Source organism: Etheostoma cragini, chromosome 17, assembly GCF_013103735.1.
Source record: "Etheostoma cragini isolate CJK2018 chromosome 17, CSU_Ecrag_1.0, whole genome shotgun sequence".
Classification (NCBI taxonomy): Eukaryota; Metazoa; Chordata; class Actinopteri; order Perciformes; family Percidae; genus Etheostoma; species Etheostoma cragini.
The window spans coordinates 2128048-2141538 of record NC_048423.1 but is presented as its reverse complement, the minus strand read 5'-3'; the positions used below and the strand labels follow the sequence as shown (position 1 = coordinate 2141538).

The 13491-nt window shown below is 40.6% G+C and overlaps 1 protein-coding gene across 1 annotated transcript in view; it reads right to left on the bottom strand.

Annotated features, from left to right (window-relative positions):
• Positions 1-11804, bottom strand: part of LOC117960294 — a 66694-nt gene extending 54890 nt beyond the window's left edge. Inside the window, exon 1 of the mRNA XM_034898106.1 lies at positions 10673-11804. Within this exon, the coding sequence (XP_034753997.1) occupies positions 10673-10783 (111 nt within the window). The 5' untranslated portion in view covers positions 10784-11804. The remainder of the gene's footprint in view (positions 1-10672) is intronic.
• Between the last annotated feature and the right edge of the window lie 1687 nt (positions 11805-13491).

Genomic DNA, 13491 nt, shown 5'->3' with positions numbered 1-13491 from the left:
TGTGGATTTTGCAAAACATGTTTTTTTTCCGAAGTCGAACTACCGCAGAGCAGCTCATCAAGTCTTTAAGGTTTCGGTGATTTGCAAGCTAAAAGATGTCGCCGTCTATTAAAAACATTTGGCTTGGCTAAAAAAAAAAGTTTGTTATGGACTTCTAGCTTAGATAAAACTTATGGAAGCCATGTTTTTCTATGTATTCCTTTACATCACCCTCATTTTGAAGTAACTATGTGATGTGTGAAGGATGTTAATGTGTTCACATTAAGAAGTGTTTTTGCTGCTTTGTTACTGAAGCACAGTAGTTGTGGTTTTGTGCTTTCTGTGGAAGACTTTGGATTTATTTTTAGTGGAAAGGAAACATTTTACTCTGCAACAGTGCAAGTGGTGGGCTGTTTGAGCTGTGTAAGTAGAGTGAGAGTGGATTTTCCTTAGTGGCTTTTAAAGTGTAGAGAGTGTAGAGAGTGTAGAGAGAAAAGTGTAGTGTTAGTTGTGAAGCACACATTATTACCTACATAATTATTAAAGTCAAAGCCATAACAATGTGTGTAGATGTGTTGCATAAAAGCTTTCTAGCCAATAGGCTAATTTTGCAACCCTAGTCTCTGGTCAGGTCTTTCTCAAAAGTAATCCAAGTGTAATACAGGCAGGCATCTAGCACAGACAATACATTACAACAGGGACAACAGAGCATGTGCATGGATGTGTATACGTGCACCTGATCCTGAATTTATTGACCTTACATAGTGGCTTTATGTTTGCCAGTGTTTCACCTTTTGATTAAATGTTTTCAGTTGGATTTGTGTCTTTATCTCGGTAAATCATTTCAAAAATGGGTCCCATCACTGAAAAACAGTTTTGCGCCACTCTGTTATGCAGTTGCCACCCACTGCCCCCCTTGTGGCCATTACTCTTGTATTTGTGTTTGTTTTTGTCACAAAAGGACAGAGTACGGCGGGAACTAGATCATTTTGTGCATTTAAAAATCAGTTTAAGAAATGAGAACTTAATAAAGCTATCAAAATTTAAAAGCTTGTTTTTCTGTACAATCAAACAGTGGTGCCACATCGTTTCTGATCCATTATTTTCAGTGTCTGTTTATATAATGATATGATGGGTTTGGCAGTAACACAGTAGGATAAGTGAGAGAATATCATGGCATGTAAAATCAGTAAAGCTGCCTTGACAGGTATGTGATGCCTTATCATTCGGATGCAGTTCCGGTTTGTAATACCTAACAAATTAAATTCCTCAACTTCATCTATGGCCTCTTGGTCTATTTTGGTCGTACATTTGGCTTTCCCTCGTATAGACAAGCACATACATACAGTCTTTTTGATGTTAAGCAGCAGATGGTTGTCTTTGAGCCACTGGGACATGGCCTCCATTTCCTAGGTCAGGGTCTCTGCTGCTGCACCAGGCTTCCTAGCTGATGCATAAATTACTGTATTGTCAGCGTACATTTGACAGTTGGCTGACTGACAGCATGTTGGTAAATCGTTTATATATAAACTAAAGAGCAGATGCCCCTAGATGGAGCCCTGTGGGATACCCCTTGTAGATTGTAGTGGCGTTGAGAGTTCAGTATTTATTTTAACCCGTTTGCTCTCTATGCTCCCGAGATGATGCAAACCAATTGGTAGCATATTCAGAGTTATTGAAGGTGGTGAATTTATTCAAGAGTAAATTGTGGTTCACAGTGTGAAATACCTTTTTAAGGTCTATAAACAGCTCGCACAACATTACCCTTGTCCAACTTACCCTTGATGTTCTCGATAACAGCAGTTTGTTTGCTCTTTTGTAGTGTACCCTGGTCTAAATCCATACTGTTTGGATTTGATAAGTGTGTTGCTTTTAAAATGGTCTACTAGCTGTTCTGTGATAATCTTTTCTAAAATTTTGGAAAGAGCAGGCAGTATTGAGATTGGCCTATAGTTACCTGCTTGGTCCTTTGCGCCAGCCTTGAAAATTGGTTAATGACTAAAACAACTTTTTAACATACACATGTTCCACCAAAACAAGTTCTTTCTCAAGGCTGTTTTGCAGATTGTGCCGCCCAGGACAATTGGGATCGGTGTGAAGAATCGGCAATAAACCAGAGCACGTGGACTAGCCAGACCATCCTCCATAGCGCTGTGGAGGAAGGTCTACCAATGTGAGACAAATAGTGCGGACAAAACAACCGAACTTGGAAAAATATGGTCTCAGTTCACTTTCATGTACGCTTGACTTTAGTTCCCTTTAAGTGGGAGCACGATCTAACCAAAATACCGTATAGGAAGTGAACCTAAAGCCAGTGCATTGTGAGTTAAAGGTGAGTGGAGACTTTCATCCCGCACTGGGAGTCAAGATTGAGTCAGGTAGTAGCAGCCATGCAAAATGTACCGTGGGCAAACGTGGTTAAATGAGGAGGTGAGTCCCCTCATCGAAATATGGCTAGGCGATGACTTAACACAGTTGCTTGTGGACGGAAAAACACTGAAGTGATCAAATGATTTAGCGACAGAATACTAACAACGGGGGTTCGATCCCACGGCTGATCAGTGTCACATAAAAGTAAAACTTTTCCAGCAATACATTAAAGTCTGTGGCTTGCTTTAAAAAAGTGGTAGCTCAGAGGAAGAGATAGATAAGTTCCCATTGTATAAATTAAAAAATGTTTTGGCGTTGCTTCTTTAATTCTGAGACCAGGAAGTGTCTGTCCAATAGATGAGCGACTGTTTCAGCAGTTTGACATCTGTTTGGTGTGCTTGAAAAAGTGCAGTGTGAATGCCAACCAATCCAAATGAAAAATGTGCAGCTTCAACCCAGAGTCGCGCAGAGTCTACTGAGCCATAGGTGTGAAAGCAGCCTAAATCCAACCAAACCTTAACCATGGCAAAGCCAAAAGATGTTGTCTTGCTGATAAAGGCATCAGATCAGAAAATGTATTTTTTTTTATCTAGAGGAATCTCCCTCATTACAAAGGACTTGTTGAGTATTTCATTCACTATTTGAAATATCTGTATTGAATGAATCTGTAACTGAAATAAGACTGTTGTTAAAACTATAGAAGCTGACATGTAAATGTCAAGAGTGCAGGTGGAAAAAGTGTTCAGGAGATATTCTAGCTTTGAAACTTCATGATGTCCCACATGTCAAAAAACTTGTTGGTTCAGCCAAGTAGTCAGACTGTGTCAGAAATTCACACACACACACACACACACACACACACACACACACACACACACACACACACACACACACACACTCTATTGTGACACAAAAACAAACTCATGCGTGGAGAAAGACTTGCTTGCACTCTCTTTCCCTTTGGAGCAGATGGCTCCACAGTCATAGCTGATGCTTCACACATCAATGAAGCACACCATGTACTCACAACTACTGAATACACACACACACACACACTACATGTAAGTCACAACCACTGAACACACACACAGAGAAACATGCTTGCACACGCACACATGCGTAACCGCTCAAACCCAGACTGCTACTTTTGCACACACACACACACACACAAACGTGCATCTACAGTCACTTAGTCACACATGCACAAATGCACACAGAGTGTCCTCATCGGCGCTAATTTATGGAGTGTAGAGCCAATGTTTTTGGGGACTTAGCTCAATCCTCATAACACACACACACACATACACACACACACACACACACACACACAAACAATCACTCCCTCACTCACTCACTCTCACTGAGACACACACACACACACACACACACACACAGGTTTAACGCATTAACGGCTAAGAGGCAGTAGTGTAGTATTGTCTTGGGTGTTGTTAGGCCGGATGTCAAATAGCCGATAGCACCGAGTGAGAATATTGCACCATATCCCCGCAGCTCAGGGACATTATTGCTTTTACAAGACAGTCAGCAGCACCTGTGGTTTTAATTGAAAGCACTCAACACTAAATACAGACCTCTGATAAAGAAAATTAACCAGAACACAGTTAACAAGTCCCTTCTTTTACTGATGGAGTTTTGAAAGTCTAGAGGTCTAAAACAAATCCCTCTCATTTCCTTGAGGGCAACATTTCACACATCTGGGGTGAGGAAGCTTCCAAAACACATAAATTGCTCAGAAACATTACTGCAGAGAGAAAATGACATGCTCAGAAGGAACTTTTTTGCAAGAGTAGGGTGTAGAAAATCAGTGTTATTTAACTTTCTGGAATCAATGTTTCTATAGCAACACCACTCTGGCCTCACTGATATTGGGAAAGGTGTGAAAAATTCCCTGACAGCTGGTGAGCTATTATGAATTAATGTCACCGCTGAGGCTCTGTTAACTACCTGATTTACAAAAACACACACATAGACACTGGCAGACGCCCACACATACATATATAAGATACAGAGCAGAGGACTGGCATGCTCGTTATTGAATGACTGTTAAATGTTTTTTTAATAAATTAAGATTGGACCCAGTGAGATGAGCCGGGCTGACAGCAGGAATAGTAACACGGAGACACACAGGCAACTTGCCCAAATATCTTTGGCACATTTTGGCAATTAAGGTACAGAAAAACATTTGATTCAGGGGTGTTAGAGGGATTTGCTTTCCATTAAGAAGGAGCTAAGAGGGTGATAGCATGCAGTGTGAGACCTGTCGAACAACAAAGTGTCAAACATTTCAGAAAAAAGGAATTAAGCCTGAAATGCAGTTACGAAGTTACAATCACCGTGGCTTGCATAAGTTTACACACCCATGTAAAAGTTGATTAAAAAGAGGATTAAAAAAAATCTTTTAGAAATTGATCTTAATGCCTTCATTTAAAAAAATTAGGAAAATCCAACCTTTAACGGACCCCAATTTTCTTTGTGAATGAACACTGTACTGTAAATAAATGAATGTTCTTCCTTAAAATACCAGGGGCATAAGTGTACACCCTCCTATGTTAAATTCCCATAGAGGCAGGCACATTTTTCTTATAAAAAGGCCAGTTATTTGTTGGGTCCAGGATACTATGCATCCTGAGAAAGTTCCCCATGCCTATCTCTATGTATGGTGAAGGATATGTAATGATGCTTTGGGCTGATTTACTTGCCCCAAAGCCGTTGAAAGACTGACTAGCCCCGTTGGACATGCGGGCTAACATTAGCTAAAATTAGCTTGTGGTAGCAAGACTGCGGTTAGATTTTTGTAGTAGGCTATACAGTTATGGACTACAAATGCAAAAATGTACGCATTCAGCCAGTTGGATCAGAAGTACACACCAGAATAGGCATGATTAGCAAGCAATTTGATGGCTGCATTCCTACAAATGCAAGTCGTTAAATCCAATCCAGAAATCCAAGTATTCAGAATATGTTATTCAAATTGAGTAATGTAACCAAAATAGCATTTTTGGGCATGTATTCTGTAACAGAATACGTTTTGAAATTATCCTTCCCAACTCTGTCTTTAGTAACAGGGACAGTAAAGTCCCTGTTGAGACACATGACTGGGATTCCAGTCTCTAGCTAGCAGCATGAACTTAAATCAGCCACAGCTGTGAGCCTTTGGCAGGGTAAGCAGAAGGCTAAACTACTAGCAACATTTCCTCTCCATCTTTAATACACTTTGCTGATGTTGACACGTGTTTTGTTGCGTTTATTGTCAGACTCTCTTTAGACCTTTTTGGAGAACTTTGTCTCCCTTTTTTGGGTTGCTTTGCTGTGTAGGCAGTTGTTGCTTCAATAGCTACTTTTTCTGCAGGATTTTTACCATCTGAAGGCACATGCGCGCACATTTGCATTGGTAACAACAGAAGAGCCAATAGGAACGTGCTCTCTTTCTCTGAAATGACCTGTGCCAAAAGCCACAAGTCTCCCGTCACATGCTAGATGATCTAAAATCTGAAAGTATCGCCAACAGGAGGTGAGATTAGTCTGACGTCTAGTTTTCTGTCAGAACTCTTGAATGAAAATATGCTGAAAGATTATTTTGGAATTGTTGCCCAATAATGGAAAAAAAAACCTGCCTTACCCCAGCTTTAATATAAACTCATTCAACCTCCGTAAAATAAAGGAGCTAGATGTCATCAGAAGCTGGAAGTGTATCCCACCCACACACACATTTAACAGTATGTTCAGCACAAGTGTGAGATAACACTTTCCATATTAATATCAATTTAAATTACCATTCAAGGATATTGCATCGCTGGGAAATACAGACTTGATTTTTTACTGTGATTGATTTTAATTACCTTATAGAACGGAATGGTAAATAAAAATGGCTGTCTGGAACAGTAATCAATAAATCTGGCATCTATGTGATTTGTTGTTAAGGAGCCAAGAATACAAGTTCCTTCATGTTTATATAAGTTTTGTTCCTGATTGAGAAAAAAAGATGCTGACAATAGAAACATCTTTGCACAAACCCGAGACTGAACTTGAGTCATTGGAGTTAAAAGGAAACTGTAGACACTCATCCATCCCACAGATCTCTGCACTCTCACTTTTTTACACTATTTTGGCTTCAGACTCCGCTGCGTATTTCTGCTCATGTCTCTCTCATGCAATCCTTTTGTGCTGGCGCAAACATATCTCTCATTTCCCATGCACAGAGCATGTTATTTGAATTTTGAAGACGGGATCGTTTCATGCAATTTCATCAGAACTGCCTGCGCTAAAGAACTTTCAGATAAAATTAGCTTGGGTATATAGGGATCCAAGGTGACTGGTGATACTTATGTGTGGTTGTTGGCCAATTAAATCTCTTGATATAGCTTTCTATTCCTGGATTAGGTGACGAACAGAGTTGAATACGTGTCTCTGAAATGCTTGAGATGGCTTGAGTGGGTAATTAAAGAAGATTTATTTATAGTGTTGTGTTAGCAGTAGAAACTTTACTTTGTGTTTTCTGAGTTTGAGACTGTTTGAAAAAGCTCTCCACTTGTTAAAGGTGCCATAATGGCTTCATTAGTTTGTCATCTATTTAGTGAGGTACAATAATCAGGAAGTATAGTAAGTGAACGTCTGTTTTTGACTTTCCTTTGACAGTCGTTAATGAGGAATTGGGTTCACCTATTAAATATGTTAGATCAGAACAAAGATATCTCAACAGAAGAGAGGATATTTAAGGCTGACAGCATCAGTCGTTTCAGCAAATGCCTCAAAATGACATTTATATATGTTCAGCTGACAAAGACCTCTTTTGTCCGTAGTTACTCCGTAGAGATAACTCATTTCCATCATAGTGCGAGGTTGTTATACGAAGTCTTCAGAGAGAAGATACAAAATGGTGGACTTTGACAGGGGAGGCTGTAGTCCGCTTCCTGTTTTCCTGCCAAAAGCAGCATTGTAATTGGAATCAATCACTCATTACATATTACTCACTTAACACATCACACGTCACATGACTGTACTACATACTCAACAGCACAAGTAATCAGTTACAATGCTTTAATTTCTCAACCCAGAAACGTTAAAACAGCCTTAAACACATTTTCACTATTTAGTAGACAAAGAAAACAGAACATTTTAATCTCCGGCCTACGTTTTGAGAATCTTTACTGACCGCCAACAACTAGCTGAAAGTCAACCCCGCAGACAAAGAAGCTTATACAGCTAACTCTGAACAAAAGCAGTTCCTAAATGCAGACTTCTCAATGGCTAACGTTAACAGGCCAGCTAACTAAGAGCACACAACAGGTAAATAAGACAACATTGGTGTTAGCGAGAGTCTGAAGATAACAAGTCCTGATATCAACTCAGCAAACAAGCAGATCCCCAAACTGTCCCCCAAAGTGATGGATTGTAATAAGGATCAATAACTGTAATGAAATTACTAAATTTCAAGTTGTATTACGCAAACTTCAACCATTACGACTATTGTTCCCTAACCAAAGTTTGACAGATGAAGTCATGTGAACCTAAAACACGGTCTTTTTCTAACCCTTACCATGTTGGTTCACTTACAGAGATATTTTGCTGAGTTGAATCCAGCTCTGTGTCATGGCAGTGTGGGCAGTGTGTTTAGATTAACGATGCGTGGCTTCCATCTGAGGCTTTAGTGCATGGATCTCCCAGCAGAGCGAAGCAGCAGAGATCCATTACACAAAACAATCTCGTTTCAAATCTTCATCTAAACACACTGCCCACATAAAGATGACACAGAGCTGGTTTAAAACTGGCTAAATATCCCTTCAATAAAACCTCAGTTACAGCTATGTCAGATCAGGAAACGCTTCTTTGTTTTGTATCCAATGCTTTTGGAGGAGACTGACAAATTATGTTGTGGTGCTGAGGTTGGAAACAAAATAATAAAGATCAAAACATGATTCTTTAGCTGTTGTCGTCCTCAGAAGTGCCGCCTTTTTTCCTGACTTAGTTTTTTGGGGGAAATACAGACAATGTTATGACTATTACACTTTTATCTCATTCTAGTGTAGTTTAATTTGACGATTGTGAGTATGTACCTTTTGAAAGTTAAATATGAAGGGGACCCCACATTCCAGTCCTTAAAAACAGGATCTAGGATCTTTTACTAACATTGAAAAGAGGTGAAGTGTTTCGCTCAGAGCTTCATCGGCCTCATAAACAGATGCATTGTGCCCAAAGGCTTAAAGATACGTCTCGCTGTAGTCAGCACCTCCATCTCACAGCACGAGATTACCGTATGAGATTTGGTCACCTTTTCTCAGTTCTGTGGTAATCCAGATTTGTGACTTTAGTTTTCATTTTAAAGCATAAATACCCAAGCCATACCATGTCATTGCTATATTATGTATTAATTACTTTTTGTTGTTATTTCGTGTGCCTTCTAGTTAACCACAGTCAGATGCATTGTTGATCTGACTGTGAGCCGAGTCACTCTCACAGACCTATAGCTTTGTATCATTTCAGCATGACGTGCCATCATAACTTGTGATTAATGACCCTTATTAAAAGTATTGACATAAGTGGGAGTGAAATATGATCTGACAGTGATATCGCACAAGGCAAAGTGGCCGCGCGGAGAGAGACGGAACAAAGACAGTGTACTCTGCTGCCTGTGTTAAAATTATGTTTTTAATTTATTCTTAACGATCGCTACATGACTCTAATGATGATTGTTCTTGTTCTAAAGTGGTTCAACTCTGTAATTTTGGTTTATTTGAAATAATAGACTATAATGAAAATGAGTAAATGTGATTTAATTTCATCTATAATAAAATAGGAGTATGTAGTGTTTTATGTGGGATGTAGTTACTGCAGCTCGGCCCTAACGCAACCTCTTGATGTCTCATCTGATGTCTCTACCCGTGGGACTTTTTGGTGCGTCTCTACAAGGACTCGCTGTAATTATGTTTGCCTGTAACGCTCGGCGAGAACGAGGGAGAATGAAGTACGAGTTTTAGTTGGATTTTAGATTGAGAACAAAAAAGTGAAGATGCCTCTGACTCATCTGGCGGCTCGAGTCTACCCACACAGTTTGCAGGACTGCACTCCTGACTCATTTTCATTCAGATTTTAATCAAATGCACTTAGGTTTTTCAATTTGCCACCAAGTTATATATTTTAACGCAATAAAATGTTTTTAAATCATACTATACTGGATTGGTACTTCTAGAAGTGCCAAATAAGATTATTTCTTTAATTTAAAAAAAATAGTAATTCAAATTAAAAAATTAACATTTTTATTTTAGTTTTAGCAGCCCATTTAAATTAGTTGACAAGGAGGATTTTAAATAGATCAGGTTCCACTCTACTACCAAAAAGGTGCGTAAAACCAGTGTGGCTTCTGCATGTTCTGTAGAGAGTCCCTTTTTAAAACAACATATACGTTTCATGTCAAACTGAGGACGAATATATATGTGAAGAGAAGAAAGAGATGCTCTTGACTTTTTCTCGCTGTGGCTCAGTGGTCGCCTGCCAGTCGGATGGTTGTTAGTTTGATCCTTGGTCCTGCAGGTCCATGTCAATGTGTCCCTGGGCAAGACCCTGAACCCCGAGTTGCCCCCGATGCCGCGTTATCGGAGTGTGAGTGTGATGTGTGTGAGTGTTTATCTGATGAGCAGGTGGCACCTCGTACGGCAGCCTTGGCCACCGTGTGTGAATGTGTGTGAACGGAGAACGGTTCCTGTACTATGTAAAATCGCTTTGAGTAGTCGTTAAGACGAGAAAAGTGCCATATAAAAACAGTCCATTTACATTTTTGCCGACCTCAAACATCTTGCACACTTAAAAGGTAGAAATCAGGATGACAGTTGATGTTTGAGGACGGACGCCGAGCCAGAGGAGCTCTCAGTGTAAGAGGGCGACCCTTTTCCAGCGTGCCCACCCCTCCATCTGCATCATTCTGCCTCCAATACAAAGTCAATTAACCTAATGGAAGTGGCAATTAATTAACTCAGCAAATACAATGATTAAGGACCTGACAATCAACTGAGTGGGAGTGGTTCAAGCCGTGGTGATTTAGAGCTAATGACTTTCCGGCAAAGAAAAAAAAAAAAATCCTCCGCACAAACACGAACATGCACTTTGCATTAAACTGGATTTATATCAATTAAATGTTGACCGCTTCAAAGCTGAAATGAGTCCCAATGTCAAAAAATCGGACTTCCCCCAAAAAAGACTTGAGTCTCACAGTGCAGACGTCACACACTTGAACTTTTCAAAATAAAAGCACTTCAATTTGACTTTTTTCAGCTAAAACAAAGCCCAGTAACCACCGGACACAGGGCCTTACCGTGTTTCTTTGGCTGTTGGTTCCTATTGGTCCTCTGAACACCCCCTTGATGCTCCTCAGCTGTCCGTCATGCAGATGGGTGGAACTGATCACAATGTAGTAGCACGCCATTGGATTTGTCTTTTGTACTTAAGTATCTATCTGGACTCTGAAGAAAAAGTCTGCTTCCTCTCCTCCTTCGTCTATCTTCCTCAACTCTCTCCCGCTCTCCTCATTGCGTCTCTCCTCTGTTTTATAAAGTAGAGGAGGGGATGGAAGAAATAAGAAGAAAAGAAAAGGAGTTGCACAGTTTCTCCCCCAGCTGCTCTGATTTATTCTCTCTCTCTTTAAGTTTTTGCCGGTTGACTCATTGACTTTGGCTTCTCTCTGCTCATCTCCCCTCAGTCTCTTTTTAAATATTTCACCCTCTGCTTCTCCTTTCTTTCCAATCTTATCTTCTTGTCATTGTCTAAATGTGTTTTTTTTATTCTTCTCTGGAAGATTCTTCTCTTTTTTTCAATAAGAAATGCCTCCCACTAGGTCTTCCTTTTTAAATATTCCTCTTAGTAAGCCTCTCCAGATGTTTTGCTCCCACCTTTCATTCATTAATCTTTCCTTGTCATTGAATCCCTCTCTCTCTCTCTCTCTCTCTCTCTCTCACTCTCTCTCTCTCTCTCTCTCTCTCTCTCTGTCTCTTTCTTGCTGAGTCGAAATTTATTCCTGAAATCTCAGCCTCTCATTGATCAGTCTTGCAGTTCCTCTAACTATCTGCCTCCCTCTCCTCACTTCACAATCGCTCCAACCCCCTTTTGTTTCCCCTCTTTGTCTCTGTATCTCTCTAAGTGGAAGGGAGGGATACTTTTTTTTTTTACCTCCTCTTACTATCTCCCCTCCTCTTGTCTCTGTGTCTCTCCTCGTTTCTTTTTGCCCTGCGCCTCCTTGTTAGTGTGGAGAAGAAGTCTGTCTTCCTCTCTGTCAGAGCAGACGTGCAGCTTCCTCTCAGATGCTCCTCTCCTCTCCTCTGCTGCGCTGCATGTGTTAGCTCTCCTCCCTCCCTCTCTCCGCTGATCTCTTGCTCTGTGGCCAGCAGAGTGGTTTGCTCCTCAGTTACCCGCGGTTACCATCTGCCCTTTTAACGCATGGAATGCTGACGCTTGCTCTCTCCTCCCTTTCTTTCTCTCCACCCCCAAACCTTCCTCTCCCGTCCTCCCTCCCTCCATGTCTTTATAGCTGCCTCTCGTCTTGCTGTCTTTCTTCTCTCTTTAATCATCTCCCTCCTTCCCTCTTGCTCCCATGCCAAAGGAGACAAGCTCCATCTACTGGTAGGAAACATATAGAGAGGACAAGGGGGGGGGGGCGAACAGCAGGAGGTGATCTTTAACTCCACCCTTGTTGTCTGTGGAAAAACTGTATTTTTGCCATTTTTACACAGAAACACACGATTAGATAACCATGGTGGTGATTTAATGTCTTGCTCAAGGGCACCTGGTTCTCCTGCTGTCATGTTGGTCTTTAAAGGTCCCATAATGCTAATTTTATAAGGTTCCCACTTGTCTTTTGGGTTTCTACTAGAACAAGTTAACATGCTTGAATGTTCAAAAAACGCATTGTTTTTCTTATACGGTCTCTCTGAACACATCTGTATTAACCCTCTATCTGAAACGTTTCATTTCAGCGCCTGTCTCTTTAAGCCTCCCCTCTTGAAAAAGCTCTTCTCTGATTGGTCGGCTTCTCTGGGTCTTGTGCATCTGCAATGAGTCTCTGCACTGTCGTTGCAGCCAGGGAATGACTGTATCAGCACTGTATACCTATATAGAAAAAAATAGTTGTGACATAACAACCATACAGAAAACCTGATGGCTCGTGTAAAGGTGATAAAGACCTGGACGTCTCACTTTTTACAATATGGAACCTTTAACTGCATCGAATACACAAATATTGGCAGAGGTGTTCAGAGTATGTTACGAAAAGTGAATAGCTTAATCGATTATTTGGAGGCACATTTACGCGAGTAAAATAAGATTTAGGCGTGACAAACTTTTGACTTAGTACCCCTAAATTAGATTTAATAAGTGAAAACATACATTTTCATTATACCCAATGTTTACGAATTCTTCCCCATTTTTTATTGGTGGAAATGGGCTTCCATGTTTTATGTTTTGTCTTTAAAGGCAGAATAAGTAGGATTTATGGGTTGCAGTTTCTTAACACAAAACTCCAAGTCTGCCCCTCCGCCCCAGCCCAACGAGGGTCACGTTGCTCGCCAGCAGAAGAAAGCCAACCCCAGATTTACTCTCATTTTGGAACAAACTTTGTCAGCGTGGTGTTTTGCTTGCCATGAGCACTATATTTGTAGCTTCATCTCAGATGCATGCTTACCATCTACCACCTGGTTGCTTATTTGTATGAAGGTTAACGCCCAGAAACGTCCTGAACACGGCAAGATAAGAAGTACAGGCAGAGGGCAGGGTCTATGTTGCTATTTTTCTTTCAAACTTTTGTTTCTGACATCACACAGGTCAACAACGGACTCTATTAGGATTTAAAACTAGAGGTGTTTGGTGCATGTACAAATTAATCTTCTCACTCAACTGACTACACCTAATCCAAATCTGTCTCTGACCAATACAGTAGCTTTTAGCGGAGGAGCTCCTCTCTCTCTCTCTCTCTCTCTCTCTCTCTCTCTCTCTCTCTGGTGACTGAAGGCTCTGTCAGCTGTGATATACAGTGCATTACTGCCTTGTTAAAAGCTCATTAAGCCACACAAACCTGATCCACATAAACCACATCATGATGCAATAACTCTGTGTGCAAAAGGGTTCCTGCTGAGCTGTTACCTT